The sequence below is a fragment of the Oryctolagus cuniculus genome, chromosome 3 (assembly GCF_964237555.1).
Source record: "Oryctolagus cuniculus chromosome 3, mOryCun1.1, whole genome shotgun sequence".
NCBI lineage: Eukaryota > Metazoa > Chordata > Mammalia > Lagomorpha > Leporidae > Oryctolagus > Oryctolagus cuniculus.
In genome coordinates this window covers 87,614,562-87,642,100 of record NC_091434.1, presented here as the reverse complement: position 1 = coordinate 87,642,100, position 27,539 = coordinate 87,614,562, and the positions used below count along the sequence as shown (strand labels likewise).

Genomic DNA, 27,539 nt, shown 5'->3' with positions numbered 1-27,539 from the left:
TACATCTCCTGTGTTATGAAGTCAACTGTAGTATTATTTGGATTAACAATTGATCTGCAGTATTTTGTTATGATGTTCCTTGACTGACTTGAAAGTTAAAAATCTTTTTTCAAAATATTTTGGGTGGAAAACACGCATGGTGGAAGAATCATCATGTTCCTAAAGTTATAATTATGAAGTGTATGAAGTTTGTAACTATAAAACTGTATAGTTCTGGATACATCCCTGCAGAAATACTTCTAATGGTACAGTTTAAAATCTTGCCATGGGACTTAAAATCCCCTTAAGCTGGGTGGTAAAAATACCATCTTAAGTGCTAAAGTGATGATATGGATAAGATTAAGTATCTGGTAATAATAATAGATAGAATTAAAAAAAGTGTGAATGCTCCAACATGGGAAGCAATCCACACAGCACTTTAATTAGCACTTTGACCTAAGAATCAGCCCTTAAGGCATTCACATCTAGCTGAAAAGCATCTGGCTAAAAAGCCTTCAGGCTTGGAAAGCCAATACGCTGTGGCAAAAACTGTCCTACATGAAAGACCTAGGTGGGTGAGACCCCAGTGGAAGGACGTGGGCATCAAAGAAAGAAGTACTTCTCTCTGAAGGGAGGAGAAAACTTCTGCTTTGCTTATGGCCCTGTCTAAATACTGACAGGGTTTCTGGATTCAAAAGGCTTCAATAGCCTAGGCAGCTCATGTCAAGAGCTTCGGGTGATCACTGACGTCATACATAAGAGTGTTAGTTGTTCAAGTCCTTTGACTGTTTCTTTACTGGATTGTTTGTTTTGTTGTTGTTGAGTTTCTTGAAATCTTTATAGATTCTGGATTTTAATCCTTTATCAGCTTCATAGTTTTCAAAAAATGAACAGGATCACTAGCTGTCAAGGAAATGCAAATCAAACCACAATGAGGTTTCACCTAACTCCAGTTAGAATGGCTTTCATATAGAAATCAACAAACAATAAATGTTGGTGAGGATTGAGGGGGAAAAAGTATCCTAACCCACTGTTAATGGGAATGTAATGCAGCCATTGTGGAAGACAGTATGGAGATATCTCAGAAAGCTGAAAATACTATACCACATGACCTAGCAATTCCACTCCTGGGAATTTACTCAAGGGAAATGAAATCAGCATATAAAAGAGTTATCTGTACCTCTATGTTCATTGTAGCTCAATTTATAATAGTTAAGATATGGAGTCAACCCAGATATCCAACAGTTGATGACTAGATAAAGAAATTGTGATATATATATATATATATATATACATATATATATATATATATATGGTATGGAATACTACTCAGCCATAAAAAGGAACAAAATCCTGTCTTTTGCAACAAAATGGATATAAATGGAAATCATCATACTTAGTGAAATAGTCCCACAAAGACAAGTACCATATGTTTTCCCTGATCTGTAGTAACTAGTGAAGTACCAAAAATGTAATGAATAGGAGTGAAAGTCACATTTTGAGATTTGATGATTGTTTATAGCCCTTATCTCTACTGTTGAGGAAAAATGTTTTTTTTTCTTCTTACTACTTGCTGAAATTTTTACTTAGTGTAGGGTTAACTTTATGAGTATAAAGTGAACTGAAACTAGGTCATTGTAAAAATTTAGAGGGAATAAGAGAGGAAGGAGAAGGAAAGGTTGAATCATGAGCAGGAGGTAAGGTATGGTAGGAAATATCACTATGTTCCTAAATCTGTATGTATGAAATACTGGAAATTTATTTACTTTAATTAAATCAAAAACAAAAAAGGATTTCCGTTTAGGGGGAAAAAGTTGGTGGAAAAAAAATCTATGCATGAATTTCAAAAAAATTTTGGACCAAAGTAAACTTATCTTTCAATTGCATCTTCCAAAAAAGAGTGTTAGTTGTTAACAACAGGAATCACTATGCACTAACTTCCTATGAAGGACTTCTGTCTTCGAAGAGTTGTATTATAACTATGTCTAAGTGCTTGCATAAGGTGTGTCATTCTTGAGTGCTTCTTTAAAGTTAATTAAGTTTCTAAGAAAAATGAAAGAAGTGAAATTAACTTCAAGATGCAGTGACTTTGAAAAAAATTGATAACCTATATAAAAATAATATTTCAAGCCTAGTCTCAGGAGAGCTTCTTGTTATGTTATAAAAAATGAAATCTTAATAGTGTATAGCTGGAAATACAAAATGTGCACTTAACAAATAGTACTTAACTCATAAAGCAGAAGATGAAAGTAAATCAACAACAATTTTTTAATTGCCACTTATATTACATGTGATCAATCCATATTGATAGTAGTTAAAAATTTTATATTTGCACATAACAGTAAAATATGCTATACTAAGGATGAACAATATATTCTAATAAAGTAAATTCATCTTGCAAAAAAAAAAAAGCCATGTAACTGTCTCTCCTTTTTTAAAAGTTTTAAATTGGTTTTTTGTTAATAAGGTTTGATCAAATGTTAACATTTCATTAATCTTACTAGAGGCCATCATTAATAGGAGATCTTCATTATGAAACTGTGGGTGAATATTAATATATTGCCTTAGTGCAAATAATTTTAAAATAGTTCATTTTTGGTGTATTAACATTGTCTAATATTCTCCCACATATCCAATTACATAGAAGTCGGTTTGATCCTCATGTTTTTTCTCTAAAGAAAATTTAAAATTTGATTATCTATGAACTGTTTAAAATGTAAAAGCATACATATCTATTTTGTCTTTACAGTACTTGACTGTGTTCTTTTTTCTATTTAAGTGACATAAAATGTGTATATTTATAGTATGCAATGTGATATTTTAAAGTAAATATGCATTGTAGGATGACTAAATTTAGCTAATTAACATATACACTTCCTCACATATCTTTTTCTTTGTGGTGAGAACACTTTACAGTCATTCTCAGCATTCTTCAAGATGGGTAACAGCCCGAGAAAAATAAGTTTTGTCAATATGTTCATAAACAACAAAACCATGTAGTACTTCCTCTACTGCTCACCAGTTCCCTTTTCTGTTTGTATTCAATATTGTATCCCCATCACCCAGCATTCTGTACAGCACAGGATGAGAAACTTTTAAAAGATGTTTAATGAGGGAGCACTTATCAAGAGCATTACCTTGAAGATCAGGAGTCCTAGGTTCAAATGACAGCGGTTTCTATTATTAGCTGTGCTCATACATAGAGGCCCAATCAACTTTCTTAGACAGGTTTTTCATCTGTGAAAGGTCTTTTCTAGTAGTTAGAATTGTAATGCAGTTTTGTGATCTTACACTGTTGCTAATGAGTAGTGTTATTTTGCACAGAAATATTTTTCCTTAGAATTTTTCAGCAACTACATCCTTCATCTTTGTTCCAGTGATTTTGAGGTAATAAGCTATTTGCAAAAGGCTGAGCCAGAAGACTGGAGAGATAGTATGAGAAACTTAAATCAACATTAGCAATTTGCATATGTTTAAGGAAACACTCCCGATGCTCTTCTACTGTACCATCATTATGATAGAACTCAAAATGTCTGCCTTGTCCTCAGACAAATCAAACCTTTACCAGAAGACAAAAACTACATGACACATGTGCTATTTTCTTTCAAAATATTGGCATCTTGCCTTCCTTACAGCTGTCCCATCCCTTCTATGGACTCAGAGGGTTTGTTAAATTAAATACTCACAGAGTATTAGACCAGTGACATCTTGAGAAAAATACAAAGCGCCATGAAAAAAAAGAGCCATGTTAAAATTCTCTATGTAATAGAGCACTAGTCTATTATGCAGATATTATGCAGAAAAATAGTTTATCATCATAATAGAACAGTTGGCACACTTGGCCTGTTTTCATCATGACTGAATGTTGCCCTTATAAGTTACTGCTTAAAAGTTCTCATAGCAAAAAAGTATTGAGTCTGGTCAGTGAACTCTTATGTATATAGTAAGTCAACTTTGCTTTTATTTTCAGTATCAATTCTTAGGCATGACCAGTGCCAAAGGAAGATAAATTACTTTATGGGAAACCCAGGAGCAATATACTACTCCACCATTCCCAAGAATCATAAGTCAAACTCATGTTTATGGCAATTTTTGCCCTTTGTTATCCCATAGTAACAGTGCACAGAGTCTCCAGGGTAACTGATGACTCTCCTATAACTTTTTCCAGCTGACTTATTTATAATTGTTTAGGACAGAGGGGAAAATGGTTGACAAAGGAGAATAAGGATTACTATTAGAATTACTCAAACAAACCAGAATCAAAAATCTTTTAGAACAGTTATTTTTTTTAAAATCTCAATTCTTACTACTCTTAGTAGAATGTCTTATAGAATTAGCTTTTCTTTGTTAATGTGTTGTATGTGTGTCAGAACTATTCCATTGCTCAAATGGGGACAGGGGAAATGGCAAGTGCAGAGAGACATGAAACTTCAGGTTCATTTTTTATTATTTCTTTGGGTTTAGAAAAGTCCCTGGGTTGAGATGTTAAATGGTACCTGTAGGAGTGCAATTCTGAGAAGGCTTGAAAGTGATAAATGCTTTGCTTCCAATGGAAAGGGCATCTGGGCCAAAGAAAGTGTTTTATTCTGCACACCATTCATCTGATATGCAACAGAAGTACACGGACTAGGAAAATAATTCACTTACTCTTCTGTTAGGAGATGATATGCCTCTTGAAGTCCACATACACATTAAAACAACAAAATACAGTGATTGGTAATATCTGGTGCATACTCACTAAGCATCATGCACTATTTAAGTGCTTTATATATTAATCACAACAACCCTCATGGAAGGTGTTATAGTCATGTCCGTTTAACAGAGGAAGACACTGAGGACTTATGGGTTTTCATAAATTTCTCATTATCACACCTCTAGTATAGTCATGAGCTTCATAACAACATTTTCAGCAGTGACAGACAACATATACAACAGTGGCCCCATGGATTTGTATCACCTAGTGACATCATAGCTCCGTTAGTTTTTAGAAATATATGTTATGTTTACATAATGAGAAAAGCATCTAATGATTCATTTGTTAGACCACTTCTCCTTCACTAAGTGATTCCTAACTGTACATGGCACAGCAGTTGCAAACCCAGGCAGGTTGAAATGATAGATTCTTAACTTCCCTCAACTATTTATGCGTATATTCAGAATTCTTTCCCATTAATCCATAAAAAGAAATACTTAAATGTTATAAAGATCATTATTGTTGACAAACGTGCATATTCAACATTTACAGTTTGTTAGTCTACTTAAGACATAACATTGTGCAGTTACTATTTTTTTGGTTTGAATTAAGGTATCCCATAATATAATCTCAGAAAATATTTGAATTAATAAGAAGTAACAACCAATTCACAGTAGTTTTCCTGGCCAAATATAGATTATAATTTCCTAATAACACACAATTCAGAAGCATAATCAGATGCCCTTACTAGTACTGAAGGAAATAATGCTGACTAAATACAGACTAGACCAATGTACCTTAATAAACATTAAAATTCATTGTTATAATTTTCATTAATGAGATCAACAAACACTTTTGAGCTACTTCCCATACATTTATTTCTATCTAAATGAGTAACAGAAATTTATATCTAAACAAGTCCAAAACACATTGAATATGAAATAGTATTTTTATACACACATATATGAGAAAGAAAAAGAGAGAATGAATGAGACAGAAATACAGCATGTGCCAGATAGAGGTTAAACTAATGTTTAGAGAATGACTAACAGTACAAGATAATGGTCTAGGAACCAAGTATAAATACACATACAGACAAACATATGACCACTATCATTTTCTTGGTTAAATTAAAATTAAATTAAAATCAAATGATGGAAACTTGCAAGTGGAGAAACTTGGAAGACATGTAGAAAGATTTTTTTTTTGTCTTCAAAACTTTATCCCTAATGGGACCAGTTTATATCTCGTATGTGATATGTATTTTTACTTAGATATTGAAAATAGAATAAAGCTTTGTTTCTCAGATTGTTTTCAGTGAAACATTATTGCCTCAGATTCTGAAAGAGGGTAAATACGTTTGGAAAATGCTACCTACTTTAGATATTCAGAATGTACTTCATCATGGTAAAAGTCTCGAGAAATCCTGCAGTACAGATATTTTTTCAATGTTATACTGCTAATTGTTTCCCTCAAAAATATCAACATATAACTAATGGTTAGGTACTGTATTTAATCCAATTTAAGCTATTATTGTTTAAAAGATTATTATTACATAATATACTACTAAGAAAATATTTTAAGGGCTGGTGTTGTGGCATAACAGAAAAGACACCACCTAAAACCCACATCCCATGTGGACCCCTGTTGAAATCAACATTTCCAATCTATTAGCTCCCTGCTAATAGCCTGAAAAAGTTAATGGTAGATGGCACAAGTGGGAGACCAGCATAAAGCTGCTGGCTCCGGGATTTGGCCTGACTCAGTGCTGGCCATTGGCAGCCATCCAGGAAGTGAACCAGAGGATCTAAGATCTCTCTGTCTCTCCCTTGCACTCTACAACTCTGATTTCAAATAAATAAATACTTCTATAAAAATTAAAAAAAAAATTAACTACAATGGCACACTTCCTTTTTGCCCAGAATTATAGTACTATCCCTATTAGATGAACTCTTCTAGACATAAACTAATTCAAGCAAGCATTTTAATTATAGGTCACTCTTTTATATGCACAGTTTTTTTTTTTTAACTAAGCAAAATGAATTGCTATGCAACTTATTCACACTTGCAGGATGACTCTTTTTGCATCACTCTTCAATGTAAATTTACTGATAAAAATATATTTTCCATTAATGTCATGCTCAGTACCCTCAAGAATGTTGACAATAGGAGCTTACCTAAAAAGATGACCCATTATTATTCCTGGAATTGTCTTCCGAATCCCTGAAACTGTTCACAAAATTTTCATCTTGACACTTTATTTTGCTGTAGATCATTTCAAAGGAAGGTTTTTCAATCAAGAACAAGGATGCATTTAAAGTCTCATTAATATAGCAATAAATTTATTCTGAAACAGCAATTTTCCAGTGAGCTCACAAAGGAGAAAAAGTAAGTTGCCTATCATGGAGCAGTGACAAGTATATGGCCAGTTGTCTTGTATGAGCAACTGTAAGATGCTGTAGCTTATAAAATATATCACTATTTGATGAATGTTAAAGTAAGATAACATGCATCACAGAACTGAAGAAGCAGTTATACCTAGCATTCCCCAGTACCAGCAAGGTGTAGGACATAATCTGTGAATCACTTTATGGATACATTTTGGTTAATACGTGAACTGCACATTGAAGTCTTCTGGCTTGTATTTAATTCTGAAATCAGTAAAAGTAGTTCTCAATTCTGTCATGTATGATTAATGATTATCTCTGTTATTTAAGTTTGTCCAGGACCTTGGAGCACATTGATCTGTCAGGAATGGGAGAATTTGCCAAGTGGATCCTATCCCGAGAAGGATGATAATAGCCCCCACTGATGAAAAGATTTTTCTGAATATCTTTTTCAAATAGTCTCCCTTTTATGACCCCACTCAAGTAGAGTGGGTGAGAACGTGTATTACATTCATTTAAAAAAAAATTAATGAATACATACTTCAAGCATTTCATATTTACAAATTTAGGAACAGTGATTCTTCCCACCCCATATCCCTCCCACCTGTACTCCCACCCTTCTTCCTACTCCCTCTCCTACTCCCATATTTGTTTTTTACAAAGACTTATTTTCAGTTTCATGGTCTCTTGTGTTTCCATAGGCATTTTGGCATCATTTCTTCTAGATCTGAGAAAAATGCTGTTGGTATTTTGATTGGGATCACACTGAATCCATAAATTCGTTTTGGTAGTATGGACATTTTGATGATATTTTTTCTTCCATTCCATGAACATCAAAAGTATTTCTACTTTTTTATATCTTCTTCTTTCTCTTTAACATTCTGTAATTTTCACCATAGAGATCTTTAACATCCTCAGTTGAATTTATTCTAAAGTATATAATTTTGTAGCTATTGTGAATGTGATTGATTTTAAAAGTTCTTTTTCAGCCATAGCAATAGAATGCAACAACACATCAGAAAGATCATCCACCCAGATCAAGTGGGATTTATCCCTGGTATGCAGGGATGGTTTAATGTGCGCAAGACAATCAATGTGATACACCACATTAACAGACTGCAGAAGAAAAACCATATGATTATCTCAATAGACACCGAGAAAGCATTTGATAAAATACAACACCCGTTCATGATGAAAACTCTAAGCAAACTGGGTTTGGAAGGAACATTCCTCAATACAATCAAAGCAATCTATGAAAAACCCACAGCCACAGCCAACATCCTATTGAATGGGGAAAAGTTGGAAGCATTTCCACTGAGATCTGGTACCAGACAGGGATGTCCACTCTCACCACTGCTATTCAATATAGTTCTGGAGGTTCTAACCAGAGCTATTAGGCAATAAAAAGAAATTAAAGGATACAAATTGGGAAGGAAGAACTCAAACTATCCCTCTTTGCAGATGACATGATTCTTTATTTAGGGGACCCAAAGAACTCTACTAAGAGACTATTGGAACTCATAGAAGAGTTTGGCAAAGTAGCAGGGTATAAAATCAATGCACAAAAATCAACAGCCTTTGTATACACAGACAATGCCATGGCTGAGGAAGAACTTCAAAGATCAATCCCATTCACAATAGCTACAAAAACAATCAAATACCTTGGAATAAACTTAACCAAGGACGTTCAAGATGTCTACGATGAAAATTACAAAACCTTAAAGAAAGAAATAGAAGAGGATACCAAGAAATGGAAAAATCTTCCATGATCATGGATTGGAAGAATCAATATCATCAAAATGTCCATTCTCCCAAAAGCAATTTATAAATTCAATGCAATACCCATCAAGATACCGAAGACCTTCTTCTCAGATCTGGAAAAAATGGTGCTGAAATTTATATGGAGGCACAAGAGAACTCAAAGAGCTAAAGCAATCTTGTACAACAAAAACAAAGCCGGAGGTATCACAATACCAGATTTCAGGACATACTACAGGGCAGTTGTAATCAAAACAGCATGGTACTGGTACAGAAACAGATGGATAGACCAATGGAACAGAATTGAAACACCAGAAATCAACCCAAACATCTACAGCCAACTTATATCTGATCAAGGATCTAAAACTAATTCCTGGAGCAAGGACAGTCTATTCAATAAATGGTGCTGGGAAAATTGGATTTCCACGTGCAGAATCATGCAGCAAGACCCCTACCTTACACCTTACACAAAAATCCACTCAACATGGATTAAAGACCTAAATCTACAACCTGACACCATCAAGTTACTAGAGCACATTGGAGAAACCCTTCAAGATATTGGCACAGGCAAAGAATTTCTGGAAAAGACCCGGGAGGCACAGGCAGTCAAAGCCAAAATCAACTATTGGGATTGCATCAAATTGAGAAGTTTCTGTACTGCAAAAGAAACAGTCCGGAGAGTGAAGAGACAACCGACAGAATGGGAAAAAATATTTGCAAACTATGCAACAGATAAAGGGTTAATAACCAGAATCTACAAAGAGATCAAGAAACTCCACAAAAACAAAACCAACAACCCAATTAAGAGATGGGCCAAGGACCTCAATAGACATTTTTCAAAAGAGGAAATCCAAATGGCCAACAGGCACATGAAAAAATGTTCCAGGTCGCTAGCAATCAGGGAAATGCAAATCAAAACCACAATGAGGTTTCACCTCACCCCGGTTAGAATGGCTCACATGCAGAAATCCACCAACAACAGATGCTGGCAAGGATGTGGGGAAAAAGGGACACTAACCCACTGTTGGTGGGAATGCAAACTGGTCAAGCCACTGTGGAAGTCAGTCTGGAGATTCCTCAGAAACCTGAAGATAACCCTACCGTTCGACCCAGCCATCTCACTCCTTGGAATTTACCCAAAGGAATTTAAATTGGCAAACAAAAAAGAGGTCTGCACCCTAATGTTTATTGCAGCTCAATTCACAATAGCTAAGACCTGGAACCGACCTAAATGCCCATCAACGGTAGACTGGATAAAGAAATTATGGGATATGTACTCTTTAGAATACTATACCGCAGTAAGAAACAACGAAATCCAGTCATTTGCAACAAAATGGAGGAATCTGGAACACATCATGTTGAGTGAAATAAGCCAGTCCCAAAGGGACAAATACCATATGTTCTCCCTGATCGGTGACAACTGACTGAACACCAAAAAGGAAACCTGTTGAAGTGAAATGGACACTAAGGGAAACGGTGACTTGATCAGCATAGCCCTGACTGTTAATGAACAACTTAATACATTATCCCTCTTAGTAGTTTTTTTGTCTGTTCTACTTAATATGACTGGTTTAATTCTGTAATTAATACACAGTTATTCTTAAGTGTTAAAAATTAACTGAAATGTGATCCCTGTTAAACATAAGAGTGGGAATAAGAGAGGGAAGAGATGTATAATTTGGGACATGCTCAAGCTGACTTGCCCCAAATGGTAGAGTTAGAAACATACCAGGGGATTCCAATTCAATCCCATCAAGGTGGCATGTACCAATGCCATCTCACTAGTCCAAGTGATCAATTTCAGTTCACAATTGATCATAATGAAAGGACTAAGAGTCAAAGGGAGCACATAAACAAGTCTAGTACCTGCTAACACTAACCGATAGAATAAATAAAGGGGAGAGTGATCCAACATGGGAAGTGAGATACTCAGCAGACTCATAGAATGGTGGATGTCCTAAATAGCACTCTGGCCTCAGAATCAGCCCTAAAGGCATTTGGATCTGGCTGAAAAGCCCATGAGAGTATTTCAGGCATGGAAAGCCAAGACACTCTGGCAAAAGATCTCTGTGAGTGAGATCCCAGTGGAAAGAACAGGTCTTCAAAGAAGGAGGTACCTTTCTCTGAAGGGAGGAGAGAACCTCCACTTTGACTATGACCTTGTCTAAACAAGATAAGAGTCGGAGAACTCAGAGGGCTTCCATAGCCTTGGAAACTCATGACTGGAGCATAGGGAGATTACTGATGCCATAGACAGGAGTGTCAATTGGTAAAGTCAACAACAGGAGTCACTGTGCACTTACTCCTCATGTAGGATCTCTGTCCTTAATGTGCTGTGCATTGAGATTTAATGCTATAACGAGTACTCAAACAGTATATTTCACTTTGTGTTTCTATGGGGGTGCAAACTGTTGAAATCTTTACTTAATGCATACTAAACTGATCTTCTGTAAAAAAAAAAAAAAAAGAAATTATCAATTCCCAACTTGACTCTCACTGGGATTAAACATGACAATAGGTCTGATCTGATTTCATCATCATTTAAAAAAATCATCTATTATTTTTCACTTTATGTTTCTGTGTGGGAGCAAACTGTTGAAATCCTTACTTAATGTATACTAAGCTAATCTTCTGTATATTAAGATAATCGAAAATGAATCTTGATGTGAATGGAAGGGGAGAGGGAGTGGGAAAGGGGAGGGTTGTGGGTGGGAGGGACGGTATGGGGGGAAGCCATTGTAATCCGTAAGTCGTACTTTGGAAATTTATATTCATTAAATAAAAGTTAAAAAAAAAGAAAGATTGACTACAATGTCATGGAGAAGATCTTTTCTGGTCATTTCTGTTAGAAGTTCTATGTGTTTGCTGTACTTGAATGTCTCTTTCTCCAAATTGTGGAAGTTTTCTGTATTTATTTTAGTGAATAGGCCTTCTAATCCATTCTTTCCACATCTGTGGGATCTCCTAAGACCTTATGTTGGATCATTTGATAGTACCCTATAAATTGCCAACACTGTTTTTAATTTTTTTCTCTTTTTTTTTGTACTAACTGAAAAATTTCCAAATATCAGTCTTCTATCTGATATTATTTCTTTTGCCTCACTGAGCCTGTTGTTAAGGCTTTCCACCACATTTTTATTTGATGTATTGAGTTCTTCATTTCTAATATTTCAGTTTTATTTCTCTTAAAAATCTGTTTCATGGGAAAAATTTTCATTTATGACATATATGTTTTTGTTTGTGGATTTGCTTCTGATTGCTTCTGAGTAAACCTACGATTAACTTTTTGAATTCTGTTTCAGGTATTTCATCAGTCTTTTCATCTTCACATTCTAATATTGAAGTCTTGTTGTGTTCCTTTGGGGTTTCATGTTGTCTTCCTTGATGCTGTTTCTTGAGTTTCTGCATTTATTTTGGGGCATTTGTAGAGGTACTTCTTGATTTTATCCTCTGATGGCTTTTATCTCTGAGCAATGCCTCTTTGGCTTAGTGGAATGTCTGCTCTTTTAGTGAAGATCCATAAGTATGTGCTGGGTGTGAGCAGGGAACTCTGGTCAGTGCTCCAGGATGGGGAGAATGTGGAATATGGAGGTATTGTCACCTCTTTTTGTTTGACCACACCCTCATCTCCTCTTTTCCAAGGTAATTAGTGCCTGGATATTACCCTTTAGTGGGTATAGTACTCATCTCTGCTTTCACATGAACTGCACCAAGGATCCTTGCAGTCCTCAGTGTGAGTCCAGATTCCATTGTAGTGATCCACCCCATGCAATCAGGGAGCTCTGATTATGTGGAGCTGCCCACAGTGATTGCCCAGAGAACCAGCTACACCCTGCACCCTCTCATTCAGTCACAGTGTTTTCACAGTCTCTGCATCCAAGACTTTAATGGTCTATGAGTGCAAGAGGATATACTCCACCCCACTAGCCTGTTTCATCCATGGAGAGACTGAGGGGTTCCCAGAGCCACTGCCTTGTGTTACAGTTCAATCCCTGGATCCCTGGAGTCTACGACTTCTTGAGATGTTGGGGGCACCCCACAGTTGTCTCTGGGTGTCCATCCCCCTGACAATCCTCTCATGCAGACTCAGAGTCAGTGGGGAACATCTACTTTTCCCTCTGGTAAAATCCCTGGATCACATGTATACAGGACACCTGCCAGTCACAGCCCCACTCTCTTCAGAGTTGTGTTGGGCACATACATAGAGTCCCCACAGGCAATACTTCCTTTCCATCAGGATGGCTCCCCCTCCCAACACGTTGCCCAGTGGATGCAGTAGAGCTGATGCTGTTGCCCTGCTGACAAGGTGAAGACCAACCCTACCAATTGCACTCGAACTGCCAAGGTTGCCCCTGCCAACAGGATGGAGACTTTCCCCACTGGTAGCTGGGTGCACACACAAGAACTGGAGCAGCTGCTATCTGCTTATGTCCAACATGCTGTCAGCCCTTCCACAGCTGTTTGCAGGGCACTGTTGTGGAGGGGGAGATGAGGAGAGAGAGACATGTCGCTTTCTCCTTTTTCCACTCAGTGAACAGTCACCGTGTTCCGCTCAGAGTTCTGAGGCTGACACAAAGACAGGCTTTGCTAGGCTTTCCCTCCAGCTGTATCAACAGTGGTGGTCTGACCTCACAACACTCCCCAGAGCAGCTGCTTTCTCTGCATTAGGGCTGCTTGGTCCTTTGTTGTGTCAGTACTCGTTACTGCACATCTGCACCTTCCAGACAGGTCCATAGGGTTTCCACTACTTCCATAGGACCTCCCATTGCAGTTTTCCCTGTAATTTTACCCTGAGAGTGCACGTTCTTCACTTTTTTTTTCCTACTATTTTCACCTAGCCTAAAGCAGGCTGTGCTGTCACCATTCTGCCATCTTGGAACCTCTGAGAACAAGTATTTTGATAGTAGAAAGAAGTGAGTGACTTCTAACACTGCTATTAGAAGGATTCCAGTATTTCCTGTGGTTATGTTAAAAATGAGCAAATAATTTAATCATAGTCTCAAATCTTTCTCTTTTAAACAAACAGAAAATAATAATAACAGATAGGGATGTAACAGAGACTCAGTTGGAAACTCTATACAAAAATGTTTAGTTTGTATGGAGTCTGGAACACAGAGTCCCTTAAATGATACCTTTCCTGTTGTTCTAATGTTTACCAGGCCTCACTATGCCATTCTCTGCCATGGATTAATGGATGAACGCTTACCCTCTCTCAAAAAAGGCTGGAGGTGGCTTTTCCAAATTATAAATTCATGTAATACCCACAACAGAATACAGAGGAATACTTCATCACTTATAAAGTGTTTGCAAGATGAAAACAAATCAGTTGCTAAGGGGAAGCATAGCATTTCCTGATTCTGAGCCCATAGAGGAAATAACTCCTAAGATATCTCATTAAACAAAACAAAACACAAATCACCATGTGGTGAACCAACATTTTAAAGCCAAATTATCATTTAGATATCACAGAAATAAAAACTACCATCTAAATATACAGTTATAAGTTGTACTGATTCTGGATAAAATTTAGACAATCTGGATAAAATTTAGATATATTAATGATCTGTTCGTGTTCCTACCAAAGCAAACAGAAACATCTTTTAAAATTTGTTTTATGCATATAAGGAAATAACACAACAAAAGGAAAGAGGAATATAATTGATGACAGGACACTAAAATCAATTTCAGATAATAATGAGTCAATTGGAAAAAGAGTATGTAATAAAACATTTTAAAAATGAGAGAATTATAGACAGATTTTTTTTAATATTTCAGGACAGGAAAGGGATTTCTAAGCATAATAAGAAAGGAAGAAGACACAAAATAAATGATTGCTAGCATTTACATCATAAAAGCTAAAAAAATCCATATTGCAAAAAAGTGCCTTGAGATTTAAATATTTGCATCATACTCATATAGTCCAAATATATCGAGTGATTATGAATAAAAAGAGAAAGTTGACCTTTCTAAGAAAAGGAAACAAATGGACAATTCATAAAGAACAAATAGAGAGAAATATGAGAAAAATTATTTTCACTAGTAATAAATTGTAATTATTAAATACCAATTATCCCCACATAACAAAGTGTAATATACTTGGCTTTTTATACTATTAGAACATGTATAAGTTTTTACAACCATTCTGGGGAGCAGGCTAAGTTTATGCATGTACAAGCACACACGTATACAGTCATCCCTCCGTATCTATAAACTCTTGAAATAAGCATGTTGATTCATCAGAATTTTCATGGAAAATACATATTATGAAAAAATATTGTGTAAATTTAAAAAACATTTGCTCCAAACATCTTTAAATTTCATTTTTCCATACACTTTTTAAAGTTTCCTCATATTCTGTTTCCAAAAATGATCCTATTGGGAGGCCATCTGCAGTTCCAGCATCTCATATGGGCACTGGTTCCTGTCCCAACTACTTCACTTCTGATCCAGCTGTCTGCTAATGGCCTGGGAAATGCAGAAGAAGATGACTCAAGTGTTTGGGCCATTGTCACCCACATGGGAGTCCTGTATGAATCTCCTGCCTCCTAGATATGCCCTGGTCCAGCCCTGGGCATGACGGCCATCTAGGTAGTGAACGAGCAGATGGAAGATCTCTCTCAATCTATCTCTCCATCTCTTTCTCGGTAATTCTGAATTTCAAATAAAAAAATAAATCTTCAGAAAAGTACCGTAATGAAATAAATGAGTGAAAAAATTATGCAAATATTTGGTGATTATACAGCCTAAAATCAGAAATAATTTGGATGTTCAATGATAAGGGACTAACTAAATTGTGATTAATTCATAAAAGAGAATGTCATGGAAGCATAAAAGCAAAATAACATAAGATTATGGGGGGAAGCCATTGTAATCTATAAGCTGTACTTTGGAAATTTATATTCATTAAATAAAAGTTTAAAAAAATGTATTTAGGGAAGTGTATGTGACAATTTTAGGAAAAAAGCAAGTTGAAAATGTGTGTTATGGTATGAAACAATTTTTGCAAGCAATCATACCTATAAGCTTATATGTAAATAGAAAGAAATATAGATAAAATATTAGTTATTACATAAACATATACATATTACAGGTGATTTTTAAATTTTAGTTTTCATGCTTGTTTATGTTGTAACATTATCTGCAGTGAATATGTACTTTTCAAATAATTTGAAGAAACTTTAAAAAATTAACAAGTTAACGGTATGCAACTCTTCCGTTACTATCAGAAAAACAATAATAACAAACCAAAAGGCAAATGAACAAAGGTAGATGTGCAGCATTTTCAGAAGATCAAAAGATCTTTATCACTTTTCATAAAATAGGTGAGTTAGGGAGCAGGTGACTACATACTCAGACTGCTCCAGCTTCTGAATAGGAGACACTTCCTTGAAGATTCTGAGCTGCAAACATTTCCTAGAGATTTAGGTTTTATAGTCCATTTGCTGATATCAACTTAACCTTTTTTTTAAAGGCTACTTCAAACATTCACTTTTCTCATTTCCCATTTTCTCAGTGATCTGGAACCAAAAAGTTGAAATCTTTATTGTCAAACTGAATTGAAGTTTGAGGCAATTACCTAGAAAATTCAACCTCAAGACCTACTCCACCTTTTGAAATGGATATTAGACAGAGTGAAATAAATTGAGAAGTTATATAATATTTCATTGTTTTCTATGGCATGGCTCTCTGTAGAAGCTATGATCTTTGTGAAATGTATTATCTTATTTTATCCCATTACAATAAAATTGCAGTAATAATAGCATGTTATGGATTCAACAGATAATCATTTGTATTTTTAGCTTGGATAGGCCATTCACTTGTTAAAGTGGCTCTGTACAGTGACATACTAATGAGAGCTTAATTGTCTGGGTAACTTAAGTGCACATAAAGAATGGATAGAAATTAAAATAGTGCCTTGAAAGAGTATTTTAAATTTAAAGAAAAACAACAAGGATTACAAATCATCTTCTAAATCTCTACAAAATAATATTTAGGAACTATAGAATATGAGTATAAAATGCCTCAAAAGTGGCTTATTATTTTTGAGGAAAATAATGCAGATCTTTATTCATAAAACTCCTGATGACAAGTATCCAAAGTAAATTACTAAGTAAAAGGTGATTTGCTATACATAGAGTCTAGAAAATCCTACAAATAATACATGATTAGCTTAAGCTGTTTACATTATTATTCTCCTTAAATATGCAAATATACTTAGTATGACATCATTTTATTCAAAACAGTCATCAAGACCCTTGATTTTAGGGAACCAGACTCTTTTGACTTACTGGATGTCTACTAGGGAAGAACTTAAATGACATAATTATGATTGTCCATCTAATATTCACTTAAACATTTAAAATATGATTAACCTTAAATTTATGACTTAAATGTTTCTATGCAAGAGATTTAAAAGTTACAAATAAGACATATCATTAAATAAAATATAACAGTCCATAATTGCTTTTTACTTATTAATCAAATCTGTAAACTCAAAGTTAGTTGCAATTACCTTATTTTTTACTCATTATACATTTTAGTCTCATTATGAAAGCATTTCCAAGGTTTCTTTGCATTCCATCAAAAGACCTGTGTCAAAAATTGATTTCTAATAAGTTGGCTTTGAAAAGTTGTAATACAAAAAGATTCCTTCAACTGCAGACTTCTTCATCTAGTCCATTTTTGCCATAGCATTTATTGACTTCTAATTTATTGCTAATTATTTATGTCTTTCTCCAGTAGAAGGTGGACTCCATAGAGGAAGATATTTTCATTTTGTTCACATATAATCCCAAGAAAAGTTACCTTGTGTTCACTTGGACAATTATAAATGTGTTTAATTAATCTCAACTTGGCCTCTGCTCTCTACTTTTCCCTATCTGTCTATCCACCTATATTTCTATTGCTTTATCTTCCGAATTGGTGTCTCCATCCTAGACTTTCTACATATGGGTAGTCCAGAAGCTTTGGGTTTAATTCAACTTTATAGCCACCAATTTCAGAAGAAATGGAGCTCAGTCTTCCTATAGTCCTAGATAATTATTTAATCTGGCTGAATGTTTTACATGCCCATTCCTGAGCCATGCTTATGATCTTGGTTTTATGTAAGGTGAAGAAATGGAATGCTCTGATTGTTCTGTGTGCTATGCAGAATCTGGCCTGTAACAAAATCATCACCTGGGAGCTTAGAAATGGTAGAAGTACAGACTCTCTTGGTTAGATGTGCAAGTCTTTGCATATGAAGAAGCATCACTGGAAGCTTTTGAGCAAAGGGGCATCATTGCAGTTTTATTTAAAGATTTTTCTAAGAAACAGTTAAGAGTGAATAAGGGATAAATGGAAGAGTGCCAGGTACTGGGGGGAGTATTTCAGTGCTGGGGGATATTGCAGTGCTGCTGCAGAAAAGAAATGACAGTTGGAACCAGGATGATAGCAGTAGAGAGGCTGAGGATGAACTGTTACTTTAGATACAATGGGAATTGCTAATGAACCAAAGATGTTTGTGTGATATAAAGAGAATTACTCTAGTGTGTTTGCCCTGAAAAATCAGTGGATATTTGTGATAATTACTGAAATGGAGAACCGTGGAAATGGAGCAAGCTGAAAAAACATTAATTTTGGATTTGATTCTCAAATTTGAGACTATCATAGATCCCAGCAAAACTTATGGGTGAAAAATCAGATAAACTACTTTGAAGAGGTCTGAGTTGCAGATGGCAGTCCAAGAAACAAGTGAGATAGATCTGATCAAGACATCTAATTCATTGTATTTGTTTTTGTTTTTGTTTTTGTTTTTGTTTTTTTTGACAGGCAGAGTGGACAGTGATAGAGAGACAGAGAGAAAGGTCTTTCTTTGCCGTTGGTTCACCCTCCAATGGCCGTCGTGGCTGGCGCGCTGCGGCCGGCGCACCATGCTGATCCGAAGGCAGGAGCCAGGTACTTATCCTGGTCTCCCATGGGGTGCAGGGCCCAAGCACTTGGGCCATCCTCCACTGCACTCCCTGGCCACAACAGAGAGCTGGCCTGGAAGAGGGGCAACCGGGACAGAATCCGGTACCCCGACCGGGACTAGAACCCGGTGTGCCTGCGCCGCAAGGCGGAGGATTAGCCTAGTGAGCCACGGCACCGGCCAAGACATCTAATTCAGGCTCTGTTTGATAATCAGTAAATCACATGGGCACAGGAAAGTCCTCACCATCTTGTATCCACACCCACTAAGATATCTTCCTCATTCCCAGTAGTAGAAGAAAACAGAGCTAGATGGGCTCAAACCTGCTCTTCTATTTTTAAGACCATCAAATTATTAGAGAGCATTGGAAAAACCCTGCAAGATATAGGTACCGGCAATGACTTCTTGGAAAACACCCCAGAAGCACAGGCAGTCAAGCCAAAATTAACATTTGGGATTGCATCAAATTGAGAAGTTTCTGTACTGCAAAAGAAACAGTCAGGAAAGTGAAGAGACAACCGACAGAATGGGAAAATATATTTGCAAACTATGCAACTGATAAAGGGTTGATAACCAGAATCTACAAAGAAATCAAGAAACTCCACAACATCAAAACAAACAACCCACTTAAGAGATGGGCCAAGGACCTCAATAGACATTTTTCAAAAGAGGAAATCCAAATGGCCAACAGACACATGAAAAAATGTTCAAGATCACTAGCAATTAGGGAAATGCAAATCAAAACCACAATGAGGTTCCACCTCACCCCGGTTAGAATGGCTCACATTCAGAAATCCACCAACAACAGATGCTGGAGAGGATGTGGGGAAAAAGGGACACTAACCCACTGTTGGTGGGAATGCAAACTGGTCAAGCCACTATGGAAGTCAGTCTGGAGATTCCTCAGAAACCTGAATATAACCCTACCATTCAACCCAGCCATCCCACTCCTTGGAATTTACCCAAAGGAAATTAAATTGGCAAACAAAAAAACGGTCTGCACCCTAAAGTTTATTGCAGCTCAATTCACAATAGCTAAGACCTGGAACCAACCCAAATGCCCATCAACAGTAGACTGGATAAAGAAATTATGGGACATGTACTCTATAGAATACTATACAGCAGTCAAAAACAACAAAACCCAGTCATTTGCAACAAGATGGAGGAATTTTGAAAACATCATGCTGAGTGAATTAAGCCAGTCCCAAAGGGACAAATATCATATGTTCTCCCTGATTGGCGACAACTAACTGAGCACCAAAGGGAAAACTTGTTGAAGTGAAATGGACACTATGAGAAACAGTGACTTGATCAGCTCTTGTCCTGACGGTTGATGTACAATGTAATACTTTATCCATTTTAGTATTTTTTTTGTTCTAGTATCATTGGTTGAACTCTGTAATTAACACACAATTATTTTTGGTGTTTAAATTTTAATTGAAAAGTGATCCCTGTTAGGAATTTGGAAAACATTATGTTGAGTGAAATAAGCCAATCCCAAAGGGACAAATACCACTTGTTCTCCTTGATAGGTGACAACTAACTGAGCACCAAAAAGGAAACCTGTTAAAGTGAAATGAACACTATGAGAAACGGTGACTTGATCAGCCCTCACCCTGACTGTTGATGAACAGCTTAATATGTTATCCCTCTTAGTATTTTTGTTTGTTCTACTTAATACTTTTGGTTGAATACTGTAATCAATACACAATTCTTCTTAAGTGCTGAAACTTAACTGAAAAGTGATCACTTTTAATATAAGAGTGGGAATAAGAGAGGGAAGAGACGTGCAATTCGGGACATGCTCAAGCTGACTTGCCTCAAATGGTGGAGTTAGAAACATACCAGGGGATTCCAATTCAATCCCATCAAGGTGGCATGTACCAATGCCATCTCACTAGTCCCAGTGATCAATTTCTGTTCACAATTGATCATAATGATAGGACTAAGAACCAAAGGGATCACAGAAACAAGACTAGTGTCTGCAAATACTAGCTGATAGAATAAAAAAGGGAGAGAATGATCCAACATGGGAAGTGAGATACACAGCAGACCCATAGAATGGCAAATGTCCTAACAGCACTCTTGCCTCATAATTAGCCCTTAAGGCATGTGGATCTGGCTGAAAAGCCCATGAGAGTATTTCAGGCATGGAAAGCCAAGACACTCTGGGAAAAAAAAAAAAAAAAAAAAAAAAAAAAAAAAAAAAAAAAAACTAAATGAAAGATCTCCACGAGTGAGATCCCACTGGAAACAATGGGTCATCAAAGAAGGAGGTACCTTTCTCTGAAAGGAGGAGAGAACTTCCACTTTGACCATGGCCTTGTCTAAAAATGATCAGAGTCAGTGAACTCAGGGGGCTTCCATAGCCTTGGCAGCTCATGACAAGAGCCTAGGGTGATTACTGATGCCATAAACAAGAGTGTCAGTTTGTTAAGTCAGCAACAGGAGTCACTGTGCACTTACTCCTCATGTAGGATCTTTGTCCTTAGTGTGCTGTACATTGAGATTTAATGCTATAACTAGTATTCAAACAGTATTTTTCACTTTATGTTTCTGTGTGGGAGCAAACTGTTGAAATCTTTACTTAATGTATGCTAAACTGATCTTCTGTATATAAAGAGAATCTAAAGTGAATCTTGATGTGAATGGAAGGGGAGAGGGAGTGGATAAGGGGAGGGTTGTGGGTTGGAGGGACGTTATGGGGGGGAAGCCATTGTAATCCATATTCTGTACTTTGGAAATTTATATTCATTAAATAAAAGTTAAAAACAACAACAACAACAACAAAAAAGACCAGAGGTGAGATGTGCCTCTTCCTCCCAAGTTGCATTGATCAAAACTGGTCAGATATCGTTTCTTAAGTACAGGCACCTGAGAAAGGTGGAGTTGTATTTGGAGTGCTGCTTGAGCACTGCTGTCTCTAATACAATATCTCACTTCTAAGTAAGAAAACACTGGTATAAGTGGTGAAAGTCATTTTTACCAAAACATTATATAAGCTCGTAGTACATTCATGCATTTCAAGAGTTTATCTAACATAGTTATCTAGGACTGGGATAAAACCCAAGTTACACTGGCAGTGCCAAGGGATGACTTAAAAGTGGAAGGCTAAGAAGGCCTGAGCTCACTTTGATCATCTCTGGCATCCTGCACCAGCCACCCTTTAAGAAGTTTGATGTGGGCAGTAACTGTGTTCCATTGTATGATATGAAATGATGTGTGAATGAATCATGAAGACCTTCCTTCCAATCAAGAAACTGTTTAGAAAACCCTTCTAGAGGCCAGCGCCGTGGCTCAATAGGCTAATCCTCTGCCTTGTGGTGCCGACACACCTGGTTCTAGTACCGGTCGGGGCGCCGGATTCTGTCCCAGTTGCCCCTCTTCCAGGCCAGCTCTCTGCTGTGGCCAGGGAGTGCAGTGGAGGATGGCCCGAGTACTTGGGCCCTGCACCCCATGGGAGACCAGGATAAGTACCTGGCTCCTGCCTTCGGATCAGCATGGTGCGCCGGCCGCAGCGCGCCAGCCACGACGGCCATTGGAGGGTGAACCAACGGCAAAGAAAGACCTTTCTCTCTGTCTCTCTATCATTGTCCACTCTGCCTGTCAAAAAAAAAAAAAAAAAAAAACCCTTCTAGGAAAGAAAGTGGAAGCAGTATGCTAATCCTAAAGTAATGAAATAGGGAGGATGCTGACATTAAACAAGGCAATTAAATTCACCAACATAAAATGTATTGGTTGGGGACAATGTTGGGCTTAGTAGGTTAAGCCCCAATGTGCAATGTCAGCATCCCATATGGGCACTGATTTGAGACCCAGCTGCTCCACTTCCAATCAAGCTCCTCTGCTAATGCACCTGGGAAAGCAGCAGAAGATGTCTCAAGTGCTTGGGCCCCTGCGCCCATGTGGGAGACCCGGAAGAATCTCCTGGCTCCTGGTTTTGGCTTGGCACAGCCCCCAGCTGTTGCAGCCATTTGGGGAGTGAACCAGCAGATGGAAGATTCTCTCTTTCGCTCTCTCTTTCTCTCTCTCTCTTCCTCTTGCTCTGTAACTCTGACTTTCAAATAAGTAAAAAAAAGTCTTTTTTTAAAAAAGAAAAAATGTATTTTCTTAGAAAACTGTAAGAAGGAAATTTCAGTGTATTTACACAAAAAAAATGTTTGAGGAGATGGTACATTCACTCTGATTTGAGTATTATGCAATATGTACATGTATCAAAAATGTCACATTGTACCTCATAAATATGTACAATTATATGTGTCAGTTTAAACTAAAATGAATGTTTTTTTTCTTTTTATTGAAACAATAGTAAAACTGGTTGTAAAGTAAGACTTCTAAGTACATAGACTTTTTTTTTTTTTTTCTGGCTGCAGTGACATCCCTTCATTTGATTTTGAGGACTGTGTACTAAATCATTTCAGTTGCCATAATAGTTAAACCAATGAGAAATTCTTTTATTTTGCTTTGTAAATACAAAACTGTTTCTTAATTTGAAAGTTGCACTCCAAATTGGAAGTTCTGGATAACATTATTTTTACTGTTTATATGTTCAAACCAAAATTTTATTGTTTTTTGTGCAAGCATTAGTTAGGAAAAATCAGTTTTGGAAGGGAATAGTTTGGCTGTTTAAGCATCATCAGAATGCTTTCTTACAACATATCGTAGCATTGGATTTTAAACAAACAAAACTTCTGAAGAAACAAGGGGGTGCAGCTAGTTGAAGATGAACTTCCAGAGCATTGCTGCTTTTGAAAATAGTGACCCGGTAATGGCATTGAGTACACTCATGCAGGTTGTCTGAATTGTTTTTCCTTATTTTACAGAATGAATAGTTGGTTTTTATGCTTGATTGAGGTAAAACACACTAAATATATTGTTTTACAGGGCCAACACCTTGTTGCTTACTGACCTTAAGAATGACTATAATGTTGAAAACTGCTCAAAGTAATAAGTGCTATTTTTGTCTCATTTAGTCATTTCAATCAAATGTGATTTTTAATATTGATAGTGAACAAATCAGAATATATCATATACATTTTATAAGAATTAGCTTATTATTTTTATTTATCAACGGGAAGGCATTTTTATGATCTTTGGTGAAAGTATTCATTTTAGCTTCAAATATTCTGTTGTTATATGAGGGAAAATTGAGCACTTTTAATATACACATGTGAATATTTTACTGCCAGTTTGTTTTTCTTAGTTTCTTTATGCTTATTTCTTTAATAACCCTTTCAAAAACTTGAGGTGGCTTGCAATAACACATAAAATAAAATAGACAAGAACAAAATCATATCTATAGTAAACTTAGGCAGAATAAAAATTCAAGTAGTGAAAGTTAGATCACATAGATCACTGCCTCACATTGTGAAAATTGTATTTATATAAATTTCCCATAAATTCTACAAGTGATGAATAAAGACTCTACTGGGAAAATACGAACATTAGCAAAAATATTGGAACTATTGCAATTTTTACAAAAAGAAACAGACATTATTACACAGTTCAGTTACACTTTGATTATGAGATATTGTTAATACCAATTTACATTTAGTTAATTAATACTCAGTCTAAGAAGTACAAGTACTTGATGATAAATATTTGCATTTGAAAAGTCATAACAAATGTAAGAACCATTTTTTTTTAAATATCTACTCAATGTACTAATTGGATGATAGCAAGAAAACAAGTGTAGTAACAGCTGTATATGCAATCAGATTTGATGGAATTATAATTATAGAGAAAAAAATAATAAACCAAGTGAAATAGTACTCAGCAAAAATAGCAAAAACTTATTTGTGTTTCTCTGAAAAATTCCAGGTGTTGTCAAAGTGGATTATGGAGATGTGTCAGTCAGAAAAACACTAAGAGAAAATCTGAAGTGTAAGCCCTTTTCCTGGTACCTAGAAAACATCTACCCGGACTCCCAGATTCCAAGACGTTATTACTCACTTGGTGAGGTATGAATTATTTATTTTGGTGAAGTTATAAATATATTTTGCAGATGGAGCAATTTCTTAAGAGCTCAATATTTTTCATGTTATGAATAAAATGCTATAAGGGGTTTTATATAGATCTATTTTAAATGATTTCTCATATTTTACAAGGACCATAAAGATTTAATCTTATGGGATTATAAAAGTGAGAGGAAATTCTAAGACTGAACTGACAATATATATCTTCTGTTTCTTTTTTATATGAAGCTTCCACTCTCAAAATTCATTGTGAATTCTAAAAAAAATTGTTTTATAAATATTAATATCTACTGTATGGAAACTAAAAGAACTTAAAATATCTGTATTTAGTCACTTATTAAAAATAACATAATAAGCAATTATACATTAACATAAATAACATATTTTAAAATCCTGTCCTTTGCAGAAAAATGGATGCAACATTATTCTTAGTGAAATAATCCAATCCAAAAAACACAAATGCCATATATTTTCTCTGATCTGTGGTAATTAATAGAGTACCAAAAATGTAGTAATGTATAGGTGTAAAATTCATATTTTGGGCTTTATTGATTGTTTACAACCCTGAACAGTGTTTTTTTTTTTTTCTTCTTGTTTTTTTAAACCCTTCACTTAGTGTAAGGCTAATCTTATGAGTCTAAAATAACCTGAAAGTAGACCATTGTAAAAATTGAGAGGGATTAGGAGAGGAAGGGGGAGGAAGAGTGGGAGTGTGTGCGAGAGGGAGGATAGGGTGGGGAGTATTACTATGTTCCTATATTTGGGTATATGAAATTTGTAGATCTTAAATAATTTTTTAAATGACATATTTTGAAAATTAAATATTTTCCAAAACCAAATAGTGATGAGACTAGCATGAAATTAATTTTTATAAATTGCACCAATGTCTGGATTAATAGAAAGTAGCTACCTGCTCCAGTATTCCATTTGTTGCAGTATGACACAAGATATTGCAGTAGCCTCTCAAAAAGTCTTGTACACTAATAAGAAAATATGAGTGAAAATTGAAAATTATATTGCAATATTATTATGAAAGTGGTATTGACTTTGTAGACTCTTTTTTTTTTTTTCATTTATTTTTTTGACAGGCAGAGTGGACAGTGAGAGAGAGAGACAGAGAGAAAGGTCTTCCTTTGCCATTGGTTCACCCTCCAATGGCCGCCGCGGCCAGCGTGCTGCGGCCAGCACACCGCGCTGATCCGAAGCCAGGAGCCAGGTGCTTATCCTGGTCTGCCATGCAGGTGCAGGGCCCAAGGGCTTGGGCCATCCTCCACTGCACTCCCGGGCCATAGCAGAGAGCTGGCCTGGAAGAGGGGCAACCGGGACTAGAACCCGGTGTGCAGGCGCCGCAGGCAGAGGATTAGCCTATTGAGCCGTGGTGCCGGCCTGTAGACTCTCTTAAAACATTTAAATCTATCATTCTGTTCCAAAATAGTGGCTCTATTTAGAAATACAGAACTCTCTCCACCATAGATATGTATGTGTATGTATATATAAATATATATATATGGCAATTTCCCACTTAAAGATTAAATTTCTGAATCAAAACTAACATTATTGGTTGCATTAAAAGCATTTGAATACTAATTATATATTCCATTTGAGTAATAATTATTAAAAGCATGTTCTTAGGTTTAAATAGTTATTTTTGTATGTTGTAATAGTTGAATGTCAGAAAATTCATGTCATTTAATCGTTTTTATATGTTCTGCTATACTGCTCTGTAATTCTATAAACATATCTTAGTTATAATTAACTGAAAAATGAAAAAATAGTGGAACTGAATCAAGTCCTTGATTCATTGTTCTTTACAACTGACTTATGGACCATATCAATGTTATATTCTAGAAAACTCCACGTTCTTTAGTTATATCAATATCTCTGTACAAATTCTTTATTTACATATACTGAACCCTAGTATGAATATGTTTAAGAGATTTATGTTTAATAAGGCCAAATTGACCACCTTCCAGGCGTGTGACTTCACTCACTCAACAGTTCCATGCTCAGCACTTGGTTTTGGTCTTTTAATTTTTTGGAGTTTGGAGGCAGGAAGAGAACATTGTTGTTGCTGTTTTCAAATATATAATACCCCCATGTTAGAACTGAATCACAGGTAATTGCATTCAATATACGAGAAAATATATGAGAGTACTTTCTTAACGAATATTCTTTGTGTACATTAGTTATTCTGATCCACTGAAAAGTTCTAATAAAATGTCTAATACTGTGGTCTATTTATTAAAAAGTTTTTTTGAACATTCATGAACTTGACCATATACTTAAAAGGAAGGAGCAATGATTCTTGCTACAAATGTTTTTTCACTGTTGTCAATGGACCCAAATGATGAGTAAATATTGATCTGTTTTTTAAAGGAGGGATGTCCAGGGGCTATAACAAGACAGAGACAAGCAAATAGGACTTTTTGAAAATCCTCAAAGGTCAGCAGGATAATTCCTGAGAAATAAGTCTCAGGAACCTCTAACAGAGCTATATGTTTGCTTCCAAGTTTAAAATCCAATTTTATGCTTTCCTGCACTACATCAGGGACCTAATTGACTTCCGAAACAGTAAAAATAAAATTTAGTGTGGGAAAATTTCTTTCTGCAATCTACTGAATTCAAATTAGCTATCCTCTATAATGCTTCAGGTGGCCACATTTTAAATTATGGAATACATTATGAAAAGCTTTTAAAGAAAGAAGTTACACTGTGGTTTGTTTTGTTTGTTTATTGTTTTGTTTTGTTCTGTTTTAGTGGGGAGGAGAATGGTGGTGGAGTGGGGTTGGTGGTAATGG

The 27,539-nt window shown here is 35.9% G+C and overlaps 1 protein-coding gene across 6 annotated transcripts in view; it reads left to right on the top strand.

The window, feature by feature from the left end:
* The window catches only part of GALNT13 (polypeptide N-acetylgalactosaminyltransferase 13), a 540,250-nt gene that overhangs the window by 465,839 nt on the left and 46,872 nt on the right, over window positions 1-27,539 (top strand). For all 6 annotated transcript variants that reach the window (XM_008258589.4, XM_070070869.1, XM_070070868.1 and 3 more), the window contains one exon: window positions 24,587-24,726. In XM_008258589.4, coding sequence (XP_008256811.1) covers window positions 24,587-24,726 — 140 coding nt within the window. The remainder of the gene's footprint in view (window positions 1-24,586; window positions 24,727-27,539) is intronic.